General features: G+C 38.5%; 1 protein-coding gene across 1 annotated transcript in view; it reads right to left on the reverse strand.

The window, feature by feature from the left end:
* The window catches only part of GLI2 (GLI family zinc finger 2), a 1,134,260-nt gene that overhangs the window by 88,554 nt on the left and 1,021,226 nt on the right, over positions 1–24,480 (reverse strand). The window contains exon 9 of the mRNA XM_044060570.1: positions 3,533–3,664. Within this exon, the coding sequence (XP_043916505.1) occupies positions 3,533–3,664 (132 nt within the window). The remainder of the gene's footprint in view (positions 1–3,532; positions 3,665–24,480) is intronic.

Consider the following 24,480-nt stretch of genomic DNA (forward strand, 5'->3'; position numbering starts at 1 on the left):
GAAATAAAGAAACAACATTCCATTTAGTTAAAACATATTACCATTATATAGCGCAAGTTCATGTAACTAATGAGAATAAATCTCTAAATGTTGCCATTAAAACATTCAATGTTTTAAATTGCTGCTTGTACATATATATTTTTTCACAAGGTCAGTAGCTTATTTGCATACCGCTCAAATATCCAGATTCTTCCTTTATATATTTAGTGTGTTCCTCATAAAAGTTTTAGTTTTATGGCAAATCATTGAGGGTTGAAGTCAGAAAATAATGGTAGAGATATGAGTTTCAGACTTCATATCATTCTGAAAAATTCACGCAAATGCAAAATCTGTTATTCTCCCAATTTGCTAAGTTTATAAAAGCAATATTTAAAAACTGTCCCTGTTTGTGGTCCACTATCTACAATTCTTTATAGTTTTGCACAGATTGCTTAAGCTAAAAAGTTAAGAGGTATGCTTATTTGCTGTAGTGTATATTCTCCCATCAGATCAAAACATTCTTTTCTTAGAAATACAGATGTAGAGATACCCTTAGAACTTATGCTAAAAACCTAATTGGCTATCCCCACCCCACCCTCACTGAGGAACACGTTTTGCTCCAGACAGCAATGCCAGTGAGTGGGGTTCTTTTCTGTGTCATTGCATGACTGTGTAATAGCTGGAGGCCTGGAAACTGGATCCCAGTAAAGGATAAATGGTTAATGAAAGGAGCAGGAAGTGTAACAGGTAATCAGATAATAATGTGCATGCAGTCCAAGAGAAAGACAGAAAAATGGGGATGCTTATTCTATCAGCACTAAGTCCAAGCTTCCTTCTGCCTTCTGCCAGTGCCCTAGCCATCTTTCCTACTTTTCTAATTCTATACTTAAACCAGCCAGGGTACACACCACATGCCTCATAAGTAATACCTACCTTCATTCAGTACTCTGAGGGATTGTCCTTAGCTCTAATGAGAAACAAAGTAAGAAAGCTTGAATAAGGTTAAATGGACAAGAACAATTAGTTGTGACAATGCTAAACTGACTTAATCAGCTGTGACAATGCCAAACTGACTTAGCTTAGGTTGCAGAAGTGACTTTGTCAGGGAGATTATTATACAGTAAGGCGAAAGAAAAAATGTTTACTCCCCCTGCATCCACACACACACACACACACACACACACACACACACACACACACACACACACACACACACACACACGTGTGTATATAAATATATATATATATATATATATATATATATATATATATATATATATATATATATATATATATATATATATATATATATATATATATATGTGTTACAAAATCTTGAAACCCAAAATCCTGAGACCAAAATCTTGAAAGTTCAAAATACTGAAAACTCAGAATACTGAATCTCATAATACTGAAAACACACAGGATATCAACACTTACTATATTACAGCACAAGTACATATAGAAACAAATAAAAGACAAACCTTATTACTATTCTCAAAGTATAAAAGGGGGGGCAAACCCCCCTGCATCTCCACACCCCCTGTTACTTAAATATATCAACTCCGAGATTGCACTTAGTATAGTGAAGTACAATCTCGGAGTTGATATATTTAAGTAGCAAGGGGTGTAGGGGTTGCAGGGGGTTTGCCTCCCTGCATATAGTTGAAGGATAATATGTTTCTGTATGTACTTGTGCTGGAATATAGTAAGTGTTGGTAGCCTGTGCGTTTTCAGTATTATGAAATTCAATATTTTGAGTTTTAATATTTTGAAATTTCAAGATTTAGGTCTCATTTTGGGCTTTCATGATTTTGTAGTGCTCCCATACACACACACACACACACACACACACAGATATATATATATATATATATATATATATATATATATATATATATATATATATATATATATATATATATATATTTATGGTCTACTATTTAACATTTTACAAGGTTAACAATTTTAACTGAAGTCCAGAAATAGTACTAAAGCAGATGTTACCTACATTTATTATTTACATTTTATTGCCTAGGATTGCCCTATTAGGCTTACTGTGTACTATTTTCAGGAGCGACCTAAAGTTGTACTTAAAAGAACATTTTCGGGGGGAATTCTTCTACTCAAGCTTCTACCAACTGAGGCAGATGTCATCCCAGTTTAATGTCCTATCCAACTGACTGCACCACATAATCATATACTCTAATAGAAAGCAAACCTTCACGAAGTAGAAAATCAAAACTTAACATGAGTACCAATTTAGAGGATATGTTATATCAGGATCACTTCCTTTATCTCCAAGGCCGCGTGACATCAGATTTAGTATTCATTAAGTTGCAGGGGTGTGGGGGTTCACAGGGTTTTTATTCTTGTAAAAACCATTTTGTTAGACTTGCAAAATTTTTGACATCTGATATAAAATTCAATAGATTCTTGTTGATGAGTTGTGCATTGCTCAGAGTATCATCAGCTGTGAGACATGAAGGGTTAATATACCAAGAAAATCCTTCCTCTCTTTCTTTAGTAAACACTGCTACATACAAGTTTAATGTGGTGGCATCTTGTAGCAGTCTTCTGCCATTTCTAAAGAGTGATGTTTCTAATCATGGACTCACTTTCAACAAAATATTTTTTTCTGCATGAATCAGTGCTGCAACCTCAACAAATATCAAAGAGGCCACGAGTCAAACTAGGATTCTTTCCTTCACTGCCAGGATGCAGTTTGAATAAATTCAGCCGATTCATTACGTAAAACAAAGGAAAACATTTCATGATTACCATTACGTGAAATGGGAATAGCATACAAACATGGTAAAATTGTGTCCAACCAGTTTGGTCATGCTGTGCAACTGGAATAAAAAGTTCACTAATGAGAAATCATGCTAAAGAAGATGGAACGTCTTGCGTGTTATCTTCTGCAGAGTATGTGAAGTATATTAACATTTGCTCATTTAATTGATTCTGTTAGCACTGTAGCCAAACAACATTTAAAAATGAAGGCGATTTTCCACTTGTACCAGCAAATTGCAAAGATAAGACGTTAATGTTATTACAGCAGTCTAAGTGTTTCAAAAATGGATACCTTAGATCACATTTTAGAAAAGAAGCAATGCTTTTGTCAAGATGTTTCGTATAACTGTACTCCAAAATTCTGCTTCCATATTAATTATTATAAACAAAAATAATAGGCCAGGCATTATCAAGTTTGTTTGCTTCTTTCAGCTTTTCCCGGTTAGGGGTCACCACAGCGGAACTCCGGTCCACTAATGATTGGCAGTAGATTTTGACGTGCTGGCTTGCTAGAAAACTGCACACAATTATAATGAACAATGCATTACAAATACATAAACTCTAGAAATGAAAGAGGATATCTCCACCTGGAAATTGTCTTCAGTCTGGAAAAAAAATGGAAATATTCCTATGGTCCGAGGTAATTTAAGATTAAAATTTCAACTTTAAAATCACAGACACACATATATAAAGTCATAACATGATTTTCAGCAACCATATGTTCACTAAGTCATTTTTCATTAGCAACTCCCATACATACATGAACAAGTTGTTCCTGGGTGTCATATTCCTTGGTGCAGCCCTCCCAGTGGCAGTTGGTTTCATATATGACTTCAGGCTCCTGCTTGCACTCATCTTTGTCTAAATCTTCTTTAATGTCTGTCAGGTGGCTCTGTTGTGAAGAAAAACAAATCAGCACAAATGGAAATGATTGAACAAATAGCAAACAATGAACAAATGTTATAAATGTGCTAGAGCTGTGAATACCAAATTCTGTGATTAAGGATGTAAAGTACTTTCAAGTGAATGCATCTTTTTAGAATCTAAGTATCATTCCTTTTAACCCAGTTATAGTGTCTTGTTATAATTCTCATGTATCTATGTTTTACTGCTAATTTTATTTCTAGGTAGAATATTAATGATAAATCTACAAGTGTTTTGCAAACAAAAAGATGATTATAACACGTGTTTTAATTTTTTATTTTTCACTCTTGGCTCAGTTTTTCCTTATGACCTCACCCATAAAATTTTGTCAATTTAACTATTATAAATAATTTGCATACCCAGCAATGCATTATAGGTGATAAAAAGAAAGAAAAAAATAACACCATAGTTCTTAAGTAGAAAAGCTACTTGCTTACATTATGGGTTCAACAACAAATCACTTCATGTTATTTTCAAAGAAGGATATATAGCTGACAACTTGTTTTACTAGGATATAAGACACCATTGCTGCTGCACTTAGTATGGAGAAACAGTAGCTTATACACAAATGAAAGCAGAGAGGGATTATGGGTTTAGCCTTTCATGGTGTCATGTTTGGAGTTTTCAGCATCAAGAAAATATTGATGGGGCTGTAGATATCAACACAATTAAATGCAAAAATAACACCCTTTTTTGAATCATATATTGTAAAAGTTGGTATTACTCCTATCTTTAAATGTTTACTTATGTTTGCTATGGAAAGTGGAACAATACACCTTCATCAACTACAGAAGCAGTCTTTTAAGTTCTTATTTCTTAGTATACTACAAAAGTATCTGTTACATGATAAATTATAAAAGTGTAACAGAAGATTAGTATTTAACCAAGCCAACTGTTTACTGAAAACAGAGAACTAATTAAAGCAAGTAAATTGTAATCACTGATCTGTTTAAATGCATATAAAATAATATCATAAATTACAAACACCAAAGACAGCTCCTATGGAGCATCAGGAAGAAAGGCATCTTCAGAAGCTGCCAATAAAAAGCCTATTGAAAAGTTTACATATTTTACAGTTTGCATTTACAAAGCTTGGTAAAAGCAGAACAATGATTAGACTATCTGCTCTACATTTATGAGAAAGATTGGCAAATGGAAGAATCATGAAATAACTACCAAACAATTCTGCTTTTGTTGTAAACTTACAGTGGATGTAAGGTAAAAACAAAATGGCTACTGCACGTGAGGCTTTGTCTATTTCTTTTTCACAAATCATCGCCACAGCAATGTTCTCACAGAACCCTTAATGGCCATTACCTTCAAAACACCACAACTAAATTGTATGATTTTTCTAAAGATAGGAACCCAAGAAGAAAGTATCATTATGTGATGGTCATTATGGCTATAGCTCATCCGTAAAGCTCAGCTAAGCATAATTTTGTTTTTCCATCCATGTTTTGACATTGTAAACAGCTTCCCAAACTAAATGTTGTAGCATATTCTTACATCTGTGAACATGTACATATTTGGGATTTTTTAGCATACCCTCGTATCTGTAAACAGAATTTCCACGGCGGTGCAGCGGTAGCATTGTTGCCTCACAGCAAGAGGTTCTCCCATTCGATTCTCGGCTTGGGTTGGGAGTGCCTTCTGTGTGGAGTCTGCATGTCCTCCCCACGGTCGAGTGGGCGTTTGAAGGACCTGCGTTGAATGGGCGTGCCTTTGTTGAAGGTTGGGCTTCGGGCTGGCAACTCGACACCATAAAAAACAACTGCCAATCATTAGCGGACTGGAGTTCCGCTGTGGTGACCACTAACTGGGAAAAGCCAAAAGACAAACAACAACCCTCATATCTGTAAATATGTTTTGTTAATTTATGTCATGCTGTTCACTGGAACTGTGCCTGCAAATGGTCCATTGAGATCAGTGCGCTACCCTGGTACACAAATATAAATAAATAAAATAAACTGAAATGCTGAGAAGCTTTGTGCATTGTCACATCATTCTGCTGTTTCAGCAATAAATAAATACAAAAAATAAAACGTTGTTGTGTCTTTCGGCTTTTCCCGGTTAGGGGTCGCCACAGCGGAAATCCAGTCCACTAATGATTGGCAGTAGATTTTTACGTGTCGAGTTGCCAGCCCTGACGCACAACCTTCAATGAAGGTACGCCCATTCATGCATGTCTCCACACAGAAGATGCTTTAGCTGAGAATTGAATGGGACAACAGCTTACTGCGAGGGACAACGCTACCGCAGCACCACCACCGCAGTAGTGATGTAAGAAAAACATTGGGAGTTTCTCATACAGTTCAAAAACAATTTTTCCATTAAGTTGGACAAGTTAGAAAATAATGCTATAAAAGACGTTGCAAATGGTAGGGGTCTTGTAATGAAACAAAGTTTTGAACTGGATCAAATATACTAAGAAGCACATTTGTTGCTTGACTTTTTTTTTTTTTAAACCAAAAAGTACAACAAATGAAAAAGAATACCAATTCCCCTCATCAGAAGTGGATCTTGATTGTGGGCTACTAAGAATTATTGTGTTCCACTCAAAACTACTTTTTTGAAAAAGCAGACATTATCAACTTTGAAGACCAAGTCTAAAGAGCAAAGTAGATGACAGTTTTTTGAGCATGCCCTTTCAGAATGAGCAGTTTAACAGTGATCTCAAATTTTTGATGCAATGGAATGGTGTCAAAATATTTAAAGTTAAAAACAATGTCTTCTTGCCAGAATCTGTTTATGTATCCAACTGGAAATATTACTGTAATAGAAAATAACAATGTTCATATGACTGTCATGTACAGCTTAGATTTTTTTTCAGGTGATACAGAAACCCAATTAATGCAAAATGTGCCTATTATGAAAGGGAAGATCTCCAAAGCTATTGTCCGAGTAATGGGGATGATAGTCAAGATTACTGTTTTTCCTTAAACATGGATGAGTGTAGTGGTAGGTGTCCCTATTGCTGGAGAGTTGATGGTAAATCTGAATGATCATGGGACTGCAATGCACTCGTATGTTGTTATTATTATTATTATTATTATTATTACTATCATTTTATCAATCTACTAAAGATGTGAATAAGTAGGTGTTTCAATAAAAAATTATTATACAAAAGAAATCAAATATCAGACTGGAACAAAAAAAAAAAAAGAACCCCAACATCATTGCAATCCATTTCCAGAATGTCAAATCTGAATAAACAATTTATGTGTTAGGGCTTTTAAATGTTGCTAATCAGCAAAAGTTTATCAGTGTGCACTTCCATGTTTACTAGCATTCAATAACGTTTTATATTATTTTCATGTATTTTTAGTGCAGACATGGAAAGTTCTATTCATTTTGAAACCATCTAGGCATTCAATATGATTCAGTAAATATGGCTACAACTGCTCTCTAATCCATCGGTTTAACTTCAGCCTTTGTTTAAGGTGATTTACTCATAAATAGTCTCTTATAAAAACCTAAATTTAGATAAGTCATCTTCTATACTGCTAAATTGCAAACTTAGATTAACAGTTTTATTCTTGAGAAATAATTAACATAACTGTACATGACACAAAAAAACAATAACTGTACTTCATAGGAAAGAGTTTATGACTGGACTGCCCACAGAAAATGACTATGGTCAAAATGGAAATGTAGCATATATACAGAAGATTTTACTAAATTGAGTGGCATAACCAAAAATTTTTAATGGGTTCTCTACCAGCAAAACAAATCTCTTCCAGATAACAACTTGTTTGACAATCTAATTAAGGAATCAAATGTACTCATTTCTCCACTAATAGTTGATGACATTGTTTTTGTTACAGACCCTCATAACTGTTGCTTGTGAATGATAGGATGTTTATACTGTATACTGCACATTTAAAGTAGAAAGACTGTAAGCTTGAATCTGATTCTAATGTTTACATCTGTTACAGGTTTAATATCTACAATGCCTTTTGTTAGAACACATGGCTAACACAATCATGTATTTGTTATAACAGTTTTCATTAAAACACTTCTTGCACAACAAATCTGATAAATAGCCTACATCTTGAATAATAACCACTTTTGCTGTGTTCTTACGTCCATGCTTTATGTTTGCTACAGTATCTGTAATTTGTGGTACTGTCAACATCATTCCACACCACAATGTGCTTGTGTAGCAAGCATGTCCCTGAACTTATGTGCCTTTATTACACTGACTTTCAAACTGCACACTTCTTTGTTGTGATTACCTTTTCTAGGAGAATTAATTGTGAATTCTGTATAGCATTGATCAAGATGGTTGCTTCAAATATTGAACAAATGTTTGATAACTTAAACAAGATCAAACATTACTGTAGTCTAGTTAACAGAATGACACACTGTCTAAATAAAAAACTGCAACAGAAAGCCATTTAATTAAATTTAGCTTATTTTTTCTTAGAGCATTATGGGCGTACATGCACACACACACACACACACACACACACACACACACACACACACACACACACACACACACACACACACACACACACACACACACACACACACACACACACACACACTGCCAACAGTGACTACAGGTGGATGTGTCTCAATCAACATCAATATCGGTGACAAGTATACCTTTAGGTTGGTTAAACATGATGATGCACTGGAGTTCTTCCATGTCCAGATTAAAATACACAAAGTCTCATACTATATCCTAACAAGCTATAGATCACGCTATATGTCCCATGAAATCCATAGCTCATACGTAGACCTATTTGGGTCACTTACAATTCAACCAAATACCATATTCATGAGGGACTTTAATTATCCCTTTATAAGCCTGGAATCCTATATGACCCCAAATGTACAGGCACAGAGATTCCTAGAATTCGTAAACACCAACACAAGGGATCAATAGTTCACATGCCTACTAGAGCTACAAACATACTGGATCTGCTACTCAGAAATATGGGAGCATACTGCACTCCCTTCAGTGGCATGTCCTCTCTGGTAGGACCAGACCACACAGCAGTCTCCTCTGAAATAAGAATAACTTCTCTGTAACCCCAGCAAACCCTGCAACAGAAGCTATTCCAAGGCAAACTGCTTTTTATTAAATGATAACCTGTCAAAATTTTAAGCCCCTCCAAACCCAAACAAAACAGCTTATGCAGAATTATTTACAGAAGATCTGTACAGCCATTACAATGATTGTGTTTTAGCTGATGTGCCTACTAGAAGTAAGGCTAAAATGACTCACAAAATTTACAAACCTGGTGAAATCCAAACTTACACATGTACAACAAAAGAAAAAAAACAGAGTTACATTTTTGGAGTATAATACCAAAAATGATAACAATTCTATCATCGAACAGAATAGACAACTAACAGGACTAATTAATTCCAAAAAAGCTAATTTTGAGGTAAAGATATTGTCCCAAGCCAAGGATAACCATAAGGTCTCCTTAAGCTATATCCAAAACTACCAAGGCAGTACACAACACTGGACAAATTGTTGGTAAAAGGAGCTTATGGAACCATAAGATATAGAGAAATCTTCTGGCTGATAAATTCAGCTCCAACTCCCCCACCTTATACCCAGCCACCTCCCCAGGAAATGCCACTTAAAATAACCCTTCCAACTATTAGTAGGGAACAGCTCATAGATGTGCTCTACAAGGCCAAGAATGTAGCTTAATTTCATTATCATCTTCATAAGGAATAGAATGTCTTAGGCTGGAACTTCTCTGGACTTGTCTGTCTTGCTTGGCAGGATAATGTACTCTTTGAAAAGGAAGGTGAATTGTTTTGGTATGGGTGTTGTTCTCACTTTGGTACCAGTGGCTTCATTTGTTCGACAGTATCTAAGTTAGAGGGTAATTTTTTTTTTCTTTTACAAAATTTCAGTGGCCAAGTGGATATTTTTTCTACTCACAAGACCTTGCTTAACAGCACATCTACCATTATCCAACTGCTCGATTTATTCGAACAGAATGGAAGCTGGCTATGTACAGGCTAAGTAAGGCTCATTTGTTCCTACCTGGCAACCCCAATCAGACCTCTGTTTCACAGTGCGAACTGAGTTTCAAGCAGTGGACCAGCTTGCTGGTGTTAAGGTCAACCTAAATTGTCCCTTGGATGCAATCACCTCCCTGTTCAGCGGCTCCCCTTAGATTGCAGTAACCAATGAGAAGCATGTCTCTGCATGCCAATTTCCCTTCAGCTGCATTATGACACACCGAGTTTGTCTGGCTCAGAGCTACACCAGCTGAACACCTCTCTCTAGCTGTCTCCCTTGTGGTGAAACAGAGCCACCACATCCTACACGCACTGAGCCGTGGGTCATTTGCAGCAAAGTCAGAGCTTCATCCCTGTACACCATGTTGCTGGCTCAACTAACTGGATATTTTGTGCCGCTGATTTACTCTGGACTTGATATTTACACATAGCTGACTCATTGACGTGATTTATTTGACTTATACATTTATATTACATTGCAGTTGCTTATAGTGTTGGTTATTTGTGGCAGGCAGTGTGAAAGCATTATAACATATATATATATCTATCTGTTACTACTGAGGGACAGTCCCTCTCCCTCTTGGGCAGGCAGTTGTGTCCTGCAAAAAAAAAAAAAATGTCAAATGTTTTGAGACAAAGATTTTAAATATATTTTATATTTATATAATATAAAACAGTAAATCAGTATCTGTATCTGAAACACCTAAATGTTATAAGAAGAAATAGAATAAGCTACTACAATGTTACAAGAAGCTTTTTTTATTTAGGCAAAAAGTGAAGCTTCCTTACTGTGGCTGGGTGTGGTATGTTTTGCCCAAAATCTCTCTGATTTGTACCAAAAATGTCCCACTTTGGGCATTTGAAAAGGTGGCAACCCTAATCTGCTTATGTATTATTTATTTTACTTTATTTATATTATATTGTCAGATAGAATTAGTAAGTCAAATTAACTTAAATTGACAAAGTCCGTAACACTTGTCACTGCCCTCCTAAGTCACATGATGCAGATGTTTCAGTTTAGGTTCATAGGTTGGTTCATAGGCAGGTACTAGGCTATTGGCCCTAAGGCCAATATAAGCCTAGCCAAAATGGTACCCTGGCTTTTGCCACCCAAGAAAATTATTTTCCTGTGCCCCTGTCGAGCAGAGTCACAGAAGTGATCCCTGGGGTGAATTACCTATTTCCCATCCAATCATCAAGATTTTTCTTGAAGAGTATTAATGAGGACCTTTGCTTGACATAGATAGGTAATTTGTTCCAGAGTATGGGAAGACTCTGGGACAGGAATCTATCCCTCCAGCATGTTCCATTTATTATGGTGACAAGGTTTAGGTCCCTAGAGAGTGTAGCTCAGAGGGAATGGGATTTCTTTAAGTGGAGCATGTCCAACAGCTCTGGGTTTGACATAGCTTTGCATGTTAGGCAGAGATGGCTTCTGAGCAGGCAATATGCGATGGAGTAAAGCTGGAGTTTTTTGAGACAGTCTGTGTAGGGCATCTGTTTGAGGCCGGTAATCCTCTTTGTGAGGTATTTCTGCGGCCTTTCCAGTTGTTGTAGGTGTCTTGTGAGGTACATACCAAAAGGGGCATTGTACTCTACAATGGGTCTAATGAGTGCCGAGTAAAGGGGAAACAATGACCTCTTTTTTCCTGTATGAGAAACCTTTTGTGATGAGGTGTGCCACGTAGAAGGATTTCCTGACTAATGTGGTGATATGATTATCAAAGGAGAGACTACTGTCCACCTGTGTCCCAAGGTCTCTTATCACACTTTCGGTGTTAAGTAGACTACCACCTATGTGGTAGCTCATGGGTACAGAGATTTTACCAAAGGGGATGACAATGCACTTTCTGGCATTGAGCTTGAGGCCATGGCTTTGACACCAGGCATCTACCTCCGTAAGGCCCTTTTGTAGGATGTACAAATCGTTAGGAGTTCTGATTATGGCTTCTAGTATGGAGTCACCTGCGAACTTCATTAGCCAAAGACCTTCTGTGTTAGCCTGTACTTCAGAAAAGTAGATACCAAACAGGAGAGGACACAGGACTGAACTCTGTGGTACTCCACTTGTCACTGGTCTGAAGTCGGATTTGGAGTCTGCTACTTTCGCAGTGTGGGTTCTGTCAGTGATCCAGTTGGCAACCCATCTTGTGACAAAGGCATTTATACCTAGTTTAGTGAGCTTATCTATGATTCCAGAGTGGGGGATGGTGTCAAAAGCCTTGGCGAGATCTAGATAGGCTGTGTGAACCACCTTACCCTCATCTACGGCTTTGGTGACTGCTTCAAAGAAGTCAATCAGGTTTAGGAGACATGATCTGCCTTTTACAAACCCGACCTGGGTGGGGTCTAGAGTTTGGAGATTACCAATGTATTTGTTTTTACGTTCCATGATGATATGTTCCATGGTCTTGCAGACCAGGCTCATTAGGCTAATGGGGCAGTAGTTCCTTGGGTCCATGGTGGCTCCCCCTTTGTGGAGTGGGATAACAGTCACTGTGCGCTATTCAGTGGGCACAAAGCCTGAGGTGAGGGTATGATTGAACATGGTGCATAGGTGAGGTGCCTGTTCATTCTGCAGTTAGTATAGAACGCAGCCTGGGATTTTGTCAGGTCCCATGGATGATGTGTTCTTGGCTTTGGAGAGTGTGTTTTTTACCTGTGCAGCCCTGATTACAGGAACTTTGCATTCTTCCAGTATGGAGATGGGCCCTTTAGGGGATGACAGGGGGGTAAAGTCAGCACTGAACCTATCTGCCAGGATGTTGGCAATATCAGTTGGTTCTGTATATTTAGTGCCATTGTGCTGTAACTCAGAGCAGAGCTATAGAATAGGTCTGGGTGCTGCCATTGAGATTCCTGACATGCTATAGAATAGGTCTGGGTGTTGCCATTGAGATTCCTGACATGCTATAGAATAGGTCTGGGTGTTGCCATTGTGATTCCTGACATGCTATAGAATAGGTCTGGGTGCTGCCATTGAGATTCCTGACATGCTATAGAATAGGTATGGGTGCTGCCATTGAGGTTCCTGACATGCTATTGAATAGGTCTGGGTGCTGCCATTGAGATTCCTGACATGCTATAGAATAGGTCTGGGTGCTGCCATTGAGATTCCTGACATGCTATAGAATAGGTCTGGGTGCTGCCATTGAGATTCCTGACATGCTATAGAATAGGTCTGGGTGCTGCCATTGTGATTCCTGACATGCTATAGAATAGGTCTGGGTGCTGCCATTGAGATTCCTGACAGCTATAGAATAGGTCTGGGTGCTGCCATTGAGATTCCTGACATGCTATAGAATAGGTCTGGGTGCTGCCATTGAGATTCCTGACATGCTATAGAATAGGTCTGGGTGCTGCCATTGAGATTCCTGACATGCTATAGAATAGGTCTGGGTGCTGCCATTGAGATTCCTGACATGCTATAGAATAGGTCTGGGTGCTGCCATTGAGATTCCTGACATGCTATAGAATAGGTCTGGGTGCTGCCATTGAGATTCCTGACATGCTATAGAATAGGTCTGGGTGCTGCCATTGAGATTCCTGACATGCTATAGAATAGGTCTGGGTGCTGCCATTGAGATTCCTGACATGCTATAGAATAGGTCTGGGTGCTGCCATTGAGATCCCTGACATGCTATAGAATAGGTCTGGGTGCTGCCATTGTGATTCCTGACATGCTATAGAATAGGTCTGGGTGCTGCCATTGAGATTCCTGACATGCTATAGAATAGGTCTGGGTGCTGCCATTGAGATTCCTGACATGCTATAGAATAGGTCTGGGTGCTGCCATTGAGATTCCTGACATGCTATAGAATAGGTCTGGGTGCTGCCATTGAGATTCCTGACATGCTATAGAATAGGTCTGGGTGCTGCCATTGAGATTCCTGACATGCTATAGAATAGGTCTGGGTGCTGCCATTGAGATTCCTGACATGCTATAGAATAGGTCTGGGTGCTGCCATTTTGATTCCTGACATGCTATAGAATAGGTCTGGTGCTGCCATTGAGATTCCTGACATGCTATAGAATAGGTCTGGGTGCTGCCATTGAGATTCCTGACATGCTATAGAATAGGTCTGGGTGCTGCCATTGAGATTCCTGACATGCTATAGAATAGGTCTGGGTGCTGCCATTGAGATTCCTGACATGCTATAGAATAGGTCTGGGTGCTGCCATTGAGATTCCTGACATGCTATAGAATAGGTCTGGGTGCTGCCATTGAGATTCCTGACATGCTATAGAATAGGTCTGGGTGCTGCCATTGAGATTCCTGACATGCTATAGAATAGGTCTGGGTGCTGCCATTGAGATTCCTGACATGCTATAGAATAGGTCTGGGTGCTGCCATTGAGATTCCTGACATGCTATAGAATAGGTCTGGGTGCTGCCATTGAGATTCCTGACATGCTATAGAATAGGTCTGGGTGCTGCCATTGAGATTCCTGACATGCTATAGAATAGGTCTGGGTGCTGCCATTGAGATTCCTGACATGCTATAGAATAGGTCTGGGTGCTGCCATTGAGATTCCTGACATGCTATAGAATAGGTCTGGGTGCTGCCATTGAGATTCCTGACATGCTATAGAATAGGTCTGGGTGCTGCCATTGAGATTCCTGACATGCTATAGAATAGGTCTGGGTGCTGCCATTGAGATTCCTGACATGCTATAGAATAGGTCTGGGTGCTGCCATTGAGATTCCTGACATGCTATAGAATAGGTCTGGGTGCTGCCATTGAGATTCCTGACATGCTATAGAATAGGTCTGGGTGCTGCCATTGAGATTCCTGACATGCTATAGAATAGGTCTGGGTGCTGCCATTGAGATTCCTGACATGCTATAGAATAGGTCTGGGTACTGCCATTGAGATTCCTGACATGCTATAGAATAGGTCTGGGTGCTGCCATTGAGATTCCTGACATGCTATAGAATAGGTCTGGGTGCTGCCATTGAGATTCCTGACATGCTATAGAATAGGTCTGGGTGCTGCCATTGAGATTCCTGACATGCTATAGAATGCTTTGTGGTTGTCTTTAGAGTCAGTGGTGATTTTGTTTTCATAACTAGCTTTGGAGGATTTTATGAGGGATCTCAGCTTCTGACTGAGGCTGACCAGGGAGTTCCTCCAGTCATGGGATTTTACTTTTTGTTGCAACAGTTTCTTTCTTCTGTTGTAGAGTTTGTTTATGGCAGGGGACCACCAGATTGGCTTCCTTTTTTGGAGGATAGCATCTTGGTTCTGTCAGGGATAGCACAATCCATGCATTCATGTAAGTGCTTATAAAGTGCATTTGTGTAGGATTCAGCAGTCCTACCTCTATTTTCCGTCTGCATGGGTGTTGTGAAGTTTGCCACTTCTGTCTTTCTTAAGCAACGTGAAGTTGGCTTTGGACAAATTTTTTACAGTGATTTCCCTAATGGGGGGGTGGGGGCGGGATGTGGATGTCTAGGCTGATTAGCTTGTGGTTGGATCTGACCAATGAGGAAATGACCTCTGGTGTGGAACACCAGTTGCACATGTTGGCAATGACCAGGTCTAGGATATTGCTGCCCCTGGTGGGGATGTCGATAAGTTAATTCAAGGCGTTGGAATTTATGAATTCCAGAAAACCTTGAGCAAAAGAGTTGGTACATGAGTAGTTTTCCCAGTTAATAGTGGGGTAGTTGAAATCGCCCATTATTAGGGTGTTGGGTTGTACCCTAATATTTTCCAGTGTATCAAGAAATGAGGAGTGGAAATCCTGGGGCATGGTGGGGGATCTGTAGCAAGTTTCAATTTGGATTGCGGTCTTGCCCAGAGTTAGTTGCACTTGGATAATCTCAGATGCATTATGCTGAGCAACTAGCCTGGAGGTGTGGATATCCTTAATGAATATGGACACACCTCCACCTTTAGTGTTTCGGTCCAGGTTAGGTGGCCGAAAGGTGTGGTATGAATTATAGCCTGGTAATGCAGGGGTGCTCTCTGGGGCCTTGAACCAGGTCATTGTCACTGCACAGATGTCGATGTTCTCCATTTTAAGGAGTGCCTCGAGTGAATGCATTTTGAGGCTTAGACGTCTAGCATTGAGTAGCATTACCCTCAGATTTTGCTTGCTTGTACCTGTTATGGTGGTGAATTTGTTATTTGAACTTTGCTAAAAAAGGCACTATAGGGGTGGCAAGAGCCTTAGCCAGTATCCAGAATCTGAAGGGTGACACTTACAGACCATCTCTGGCAAAGGATCGTGGTCTGTCGATCATGTCATCCCAGGCTGACAGATACTGGATCCCCTTAGAATGACACCTGAAGCTTAGACAATTATTGAAGTCAATCATTTTGTCCTTGTACTGTGGTATCATTCTGGGTGATGGCAGGATGCTACTCAGGGCTAGGGTCATACCTGCCTGGGCTACAAGATCGGAGAGCTCCTCCATGTCTCTTTTCATGTAGTCCAGGGAGGTACATCTCAGGTCATTCACACCAACATGGACAATGACAGAGTCATATTTGTACTTGTTGTGGAATGACCTGAATGCGTGTGTTATGTGGCAGATCCTGGCACCCGACAGGCAGCTGACAGTAACTTTCTCTTTGTTTAGCCTGGTGAGTGGAACATCAGTGTGCCTGACTATAGAGTCACCTATGACTAGACTGTTTGGTACGTTGTTATGCCTTGCATATAATGAAAGGCTTCAGCTTCAGTAAGTTTCCTAATTGCTAACAAAAGGAAGCCCTTATCCAATATCTCACAGCTTTTCATATCAAGTGTCCTAATACACTTTGTTTACAAGTTATTATACATTAACAAATTTTATAAAGTTTACAATGCCTGCAACAAATTTCAAGAGAAGTCCCTAACTCGCTCTTCTGAGGGTATCTTCTAAGCCACCATGACATTTCTGACCATTACAGATGTGGATTTAATTAATTTTTGCTCTTAACAATTAACCACATTATACAAAATACTGTTCAATTATAACTAAGCTCCAATGCGCCAGCTTCTTTTTCTGAATTTATTCTGAAATGGAGGCAATTAATTTATTCTTGAACTGGTAACTCTGACTTGTTTTTCCTTTTTTTTTACTTCTGTTCCTCTACTAGCTGCGGTGGTACAGCGGTAGCGTCATTGCCAAACAGCAAGAGGTTCTCCTGTTCGATTCTCAGCTGGAGTGCCTTCTGTGTGGAGTCTGCATGTCCTCCTCGCAGTCGAGTGGCCTCCAAAAGACATGCATGAATGGGTGTGCTTTCACTGAATGTTGGGCATCGGGCTGGCAACTCGGCACCATAAAAATAGACTGCCAATCATTAGCGGACCGGAGTTCTGCTGTGGCGACCCCTAACCGGGAAAAGCCAAAAAGACAAAAAAAAACTTCTGTTCCTCTGCTATTTGCTACTTGTTAATGTTGTTAGCTGAAAAACTAGTGTAAATAATTTTATAAAGCTTGATTGTGGGTGGATAACCATCTGTACTACATTTGACATGGAGTACAGAATGGCTCCCCCAAGACATTTGATGTATACATTCCAAGAAAATGTTAGTATATATGTAAGCAGGAGCTAGTTATATGTTTATTTTCTCATGTGTTTACTGTTTATTTCCTTCTTTTTTTTCTTTTCTTTTTTTTCCTGCTGTGCTTCTTGAGGCTAAAAATAGTTTTTATACAGGCAAGTCAACGCTAATTACAGAAAAGAGGGAAAAACAAACATTGTGGTAAAATCAGTCCCTAAAGAATTTTGAATGCATGAAGTGGTTGGAGACAAAATATACTACAGTAAACTCTCAGTTAACCGGAACTCAAGCAACTAGCACTCTCGAGCAACCAGAAAAAAAATCGAAGAAATACAGTGCATTTTCATGTGTTGCACTTTCTGTTTCCCCTCACAGAAACATACCTTATGTTTTTAGACTTTTAGAGTTTTAAAAAGGAAGAAATAAATTCCCTCTCTCCTCAACCCAAGAACAAGTCAAACCACTATTTTTTTTTTACAACTGACACTTTGTTGTTTCATTCCAACTTCTGATAGTTTATGGTTTTCACTGCTATTTAATAATTAATAATAACTAATAACAGTCATATTGCTAAACATGTCAGTGCAGTTCTGTGGATTGTGGACCTCAACTGAAGCGGCATCGGCCCACCCAGGTTCATTCTGGGCAGTCATTTACGAAGTAACAAAAGTAAAAATGATGGTGATGATAAAATAAGACTTAATGCAGGCAAGAAACTGGAATAACTTTGCTGTTACTGTGTTTTCAGAAGTTAATACAGTTTCTTCCTTGCCTTAACTCATTTTTTTTTCATTAATGCAAATTGGCTTCAGTTTTGTTAGATCTTAAAGTGATGCCAGAAACATTAATTTATTTAAAAAGTTATTAAAGCTTCTTGTCTGACTTTAAGCCTTCAGTTAGGTTACTTAATATTGTTAACTTTCAAGTTGCCCAGTTTTTGTTGCACTTTTTTTTATTTAATTGAACAAACGAAAAGAAATACAGGTCAAGCTTGAAAGTGGTAAATAGCATTTTCTCACAGTTCTTATTTAAACTTCAAAACCTCATAGCTCAAGGGATAAAGCCAAAAACTTAATGGGTTAGAATAAAGATCAAAGGTCTAGAATCAGGGACAGATTTTAAATATAGCATTGTTCTTATATGCTTTGTTGCTAGAATAACAGGTTTTGCATTAGCTTGCATTATCTGAAGGATATGAAGTCTAGAAGTCTGAAACTCATGTGTATATCATTAAGTTTTGCAATCCTCATATATTTGCCAGAAAATCACACACATTACGAGGAAGAGACCAAAAATGTGACACAAAATCAAGGACAGTCAAACATATGCTCTGATCTCTCAAACTCTTGGGCAAGAATCGTGCGAAAGTGTGTGAAAGGCTCAAAATCATGGGCAAATTTTAAGCTTTACTCTTGTCACCAAAGCAATGGATGAATGTAAAACAGTTCACACCACATTACCTTGACCTGGCAAAGCCTTTTGACACAACCCCCTACTCGGGTGGAGTACAAAAGAAGAAGAATCTAGAAGCAAACACTTTCATGACTAGCTGAATTGCCAACTTGCTCACAGGATGCAGGAGATCAAAATAGGGGAAATTACCTCTAGAAAGAGACCAGTCGCCAGTGGAGTTCCCCAAGGTTTGGTGCTGAGACTTTTTCTGTTTGGCATATACATCTCAAAAGTAAAAGGAAATACCAAAGGGCTTTGGCCGTCTAAGTTTGAGATGACTGCAAGTTAGGAGCAGTTACTGAATCCTCAAATGACTTAACCATCATGCAAGAAGGTTTGTCCCAACAATAACTGGTTTCAGAATCATGAATTGAAACTAAACTCCAAAAAATACATTATCATATCATTTGGGAAGTCATCTATTCCAGGGAACTGCCAAATTGGCAATAGCCCTGAGAACTGACCCAGCTGTTTGGCATTTGGGAACTTGTGTGTACAGTGACCTAACTTTTGACCAAGATGTGCCCAGAGTCCTAAAAAAGTCTTTCTATATTGCACAGCTTATAAACAAATTGATTGTAACTAGATCTAGTGATGTTATTGTCCCCCTTTACAAAGCCTTCATTACGTCAGTCATTTTGTATAATGCCCACTTTGGTGTATATCTGTCCAGAACCATACAACAATTGGACTACCCACAGAGATATCTTATTAAAAGGATACAAGTTCTAAACAACAGGTCTTGCATGGACCACCTCAAAGATTTATCACTATACTCAGTATCCTACAGAGTGCTTAGAGGTGACCTGTGTCTGGCATACAAGGCATCATCAGACTTAATACTGATGGACCTACAGAACATCAGCAAGGCAAATCTATAGATTATCCATTCAAGTAAAACAAAGGTCATCCCAGTCCATATTCAAATGCAACTTGGATCTAAGGATGGATAATAGAAAATGTACTCCAGGATTGCCCCTTGTGCTGCTAATGGATAGAGGCAGTTCCTAAATGCTGCATCCCTTACATGGGTCCTCTCAAATTATCTATCATACAATCACAGTTATTCTCACTAGGGCTAATATACAATTATCAGTCATAGGACAGGTTAAGGCCTATCAGGAAATGTAAATTCAAGCACCAAAGGAAAACTGGCTAAGCTTAAAATGTCCTCCAAGTGAACTTATGTTGTGGTAGCAAATAGTTTTAAAAAAATTGTCCTTTTTAGATCACTAAGTACCCCTCTCAACCCCCCCCCCCCGCAGTCTTCAACAGCTTCCGGCGCTTCTGATGGCATCATAGCAAATAAAAACACTGGATACATGATAAGCATTACTAGGTAGAGGAAACACAACTACCCAGAAATGTAATGCTGGGACATTCTCGTAGAAAACTTTAAAGCTGAAATGTTGTGCCCACAGTGATCGCAGCTTAATTCTAGGATGACAGACTTTTTTAGTCCATGTACTGACGTTACTATACTGGTACAGACATCTTGCACACAGATGCACATAAAAGCCTACAAACACACACACACACACATATATATGTGTATATATATATATATATATATATATATATATATATATATATATATATATATATATATATATATATATATATATATATATATATATATACATACAGATATATACACACACACACACACACACATGAACACAAACACACAGAAAGAAGGCAAAAAAAAAAATACCCTAAGATTGTGGAAAAACTCAACTGAGCCAACAAAGATTTTGGTAGGTATTCATAGTCCAAAGCTTCACATATTTGTAGTGATGATTCGTGAAGAGTGGTGCTATGAGATTATGCACATCCCAGACTATCAGAATGGCTACGGAAGTACGGAGGACTTTTTTCTGAACACACCCTATCAGAAATGGGTAACATGATTTATACATAACTGAAAGGGGGAGAGCTGCTACGCTGTTAAGGGGGTTTATACATATGCATATAAGTTCAGTTCAAAGACATGAATCTATAATGAACTCATTTGCATACAAAGTGTGTAAATCACCCTGAAGTTATGACAGAAAGCAGCCATTTTTCAGTTGAGTACAGAGATGTGATGGGAACTGATACGGTGCTTCAGCATACCTGGAGACTTTGCTGGAGGAATCGCTTGAGCTAATGTTTTATTTTGATACTTGTGTATACTGGGACATTTTACTGAAGGAATCACTTGGGAGAAATGTGTACATCAGTGCTTGTGCATATCTACAGGTAGTACTGAAGGGGCCTCTTGAGTGAAATGTTTATTTTAGTGATTGGGCATATTAGGGCATGTTACTGAAGGAGTCGGTTAGGAGAAATGTTTACCTTAGTACTTGTGCATACCTGGAGATATTACTGAAGGGGTTGCTTGGGTGAAATGTTTATTTTAGTGCTTGTGCATAACAGGGCATGCTACTGAAGGGGTCACACTTGGGTGAAATGCTCAGTTTAGTGATTGTCCACACTAGGGCATGTTACTAAGGGGTCGCTTAAGGGAAATTTTCATTTTAGTGCTTGTACATTCCAGGGCATGTTACTTAAAGGGTCACTTGGTTGAATGCTTTATTTCTGTGCTTGTGCATACTAGCAGATATTACTGATGGAGTCGCTGGTGCAGATAATTCATTTGCGCATCAGGGAAAAGCTTGTTCACACACGATCAGACTGCTGAAGTGATTGCTGAGCAAAATGATTTATTTTGTCATTTTAGTGCTTGTGTATACCTAATACAAAATAATGAAGGGGTCGCTGAAGGAAATAATTAGTGCGTCAGGGAAGTGCATGTACTACCTTGTATGAATACGTTCACGAACTGCAACTGCAATATCAAAGGCGAAGCACTGCACTTAAGAATGGATGTGTGCACCACAGGGATATCGGACTATGAATCGCAAAACTGCCTCATGGGCATACTATGCTTTACAACATTTTATATTTGCATTTGTTATTTTTTAAGCCTTGTGCATTAACATAAATGGCTTCTGTGAATTATGCCTTTGATATGCTCACTCATAAGCATCAGGAATACCCCAGTCATATTTGTGCAAATGATTATGAATACCTCCTTTTATTTTCTTATTGGTTTTCAGATAACGTGAGCTTTTCTTCATTAAAAAGGAAAGGTACAGAGAATAAGGAATGCATGCTTAAATCTACACTAGCAGTGTGGAAACAGTTTCCAGGACTCTGGGGTCGAAGGTATAAAGGTCATGTTTGACGAAAACAGATACTTAATTTGGCGACACTGCTACCTCACAGCACAATGACTCAGATGCTTTGTGTACGTACAATCTCTGCTAAGCAGCTCAGTTATTTACCACAAACAAAAGTACATAAAGGTATGGCATCAAAAACAGCATGGGACCACACACCTCATGAAAATGTTTATTTTTAATACTATGTGCAACTTTAACATGTCCATAAAAATAGTAATATTTTAATAAAACTACGGATGAAGCAAAATAAACACAGGGCAGCTATTAAAAATTTACATGTACATGTCCAGGTATCTTATTTATTCACAACCCAGTTGCACATTGACTCTGGTTGTCACAGCTGTATTGGAAAGGGACAGAAAGTACCTCATTGGTACAAATGGCAAAGAAAAAAAACTAACTGGTAGTATGCTGTTGTCTCACAAAACTTACATCAAGAAGTTCTCAAAATAAGGAGACAACTTGTTCTGTAAGCAGCGGAAATAACTGTCACTTTAAATCAAGACATTACCAGTAAAACTTCAGAGGTTACAGCTAAAATCAATACCACTATTAACAGCATTTGACATCAGTACTACACTGATGCAACAACTGTCCAGCCTTGAAGGCACTGCTTATCAATACATCACACCAGCACTGTGGCAAATCACTGCAGGAAAACTGATACAATATGCATCCACCACACACCAAAAAAGTGACAAAACTGCAGATCTTGCTTCCAGTTTTGCAACATTTTCTGGCTTATGTTTTCTTTTCAAAAGCAAATATTTCTTTAGAAATTCAAAGAAAATGTGGTAAAATTGTAGTGACTGAAAACTTTATTTTTATCTAACTGCTAAAAATTCTTGGCAACATGTTCTTATCAGTGTTTTATAGTTTGTAAGTACTGCAATGTTTGATGCATGAACAATCAATAGCAGCAGAAATAAACTATGACACTGCTACATAAGAGAAGAAAAGAACTAACTTTCCATCCACTCCAAGGAGATCCTGCAAACAGTGAAACAAAATCATTACCAGCTTTGCAGCATTCAGCACTCAGTTCTGATAAGCAGGGGTGCTTCAGCTGTCTTAAGTTATTTAAAAAGGGAAGTGGCTCTTTCATTAAGGCCAGCCCCTGAAGCAGCTGGAAATGTTTTCAGGTTGTGCGGTTCCTTTGCTGTTGATACAATCCTAAATTCAAAGCTCAGGAGAGATGCCTCTTTGCCCTAAACGTGCTGACTGCAGCATGTTTATCTTTCCCTGATATGCTATCTTCATCAATTTTACTGGCCCCTGATGATTATACATGGAGCCTTTCTCATGCATCATGCCGAAACCTGCTTCTGAGCCTGGGTGCGTAGAAGAATTTGTCAAACCCCTTCTCTGTCCTGTTGACAATAACACTGCCTAATATTTCACTAAAATGAAGTACCCAGCCATTCCTGACAGTTTACAGCTGTAATAAAAGATGGCCAGACTGATAAGGCCCAACTGCCAACCAGTTTTCAGAGATGGCAATTTACAGAAGCAAATCATGGCCTACAAGTCTTTTCTCTCAGATTTTATTTGTAGATGGAAGGGGCACAATGCACACACCGCTCAGTTGCTATGATTTTAGGCACAGTGCTATTATTTTGGCCTTCAGATTTAGCTTTGCCCCTCCTAGATTTACAATGTTTATCATAAAGACAGACCTGTTTATGGGGATAAAAACCTTATTAAATAAATAAACTAAGCTTATGCAAAATTTTCCTATTACTAATTTTATAGGGTCTTATAAATGAACACTTTCTGTTGTGAAAAATAATTGTTCTTTGTGACCATCTGCTATAATTTCTAAGTACTAGTGCTATAATTTTTAATACTCAGAAGATGAGGTTTGGCAACGCAGTGCATTTGTTTCAAAGAAATGTAGCTACTACAAGTGCTTTGATTTTACTAATGCAGTTGCTATACTCCACATTCCTTCCTGCCCTGTGGCTGCTCATATCTATCAAACTACAAACCAGAAAAAGAAAATCATATTTAGGTTTGTCCTTTAAGTAGGTTGATAACCAATATTTCATTTGCCCATGGCATTAAAAAAACAACAAAGTAAAGCAATCACTTCATTGGTATAAATGGCAAAAAAGAAAGGAAAACAAAAAAACTTAGCTGGTAGCATGATATTGCCTTTTGATATTCACATTAAGAAGTATGCTGGCAAGACAAAGGTAATGGTACGCTGAGATAATCTTTATCTAAATTCAAGGCTGCCTTATATTATTGTCATGGTATTAATTGGTTTTTTTAGAAAGTACAATTTAGGATTTATGACTTGTAAAACTGTTTAAATCAGGTACTGAGAATGAGCAATGTGGCTCATTTGTTCAGCCAGTGAATCAATGTGTGTAGAATGGTACAAGCTTTCTGCTCAAGACCTCAGATGTTGTATCCTGTCTGGAATGTCATGTCTGAAAGTAAGAGTGCTCAAAGTGTTTTCATCAGTCTTGCAGCCGTTGCATGCATTGATGGGGGTGGAGAGTCCTCTACTACAAAGGGAACAGGGTAAATGCCTTATTATGAGATCCAAAATGGCTGAAAGCACACCTGCAAAGGTACAATTTGACAATATGAATTCACTTCTTTTA

This window comes from Protopterus annectens, chromosome 2.part0 (assembly GCF_019279795.1).
Source record: "Protopterus annectens isolate FY-2018-M chromosome 2.part0, PAN1.0, whole genome shotgun sequence".
In the NCBI taxonomy this organism is placed as follows: Eukaryota; Metazoa; Chordata; order Ceratodontiformes; family Protopteridae; genus Protopterus; species Protopterus annectens.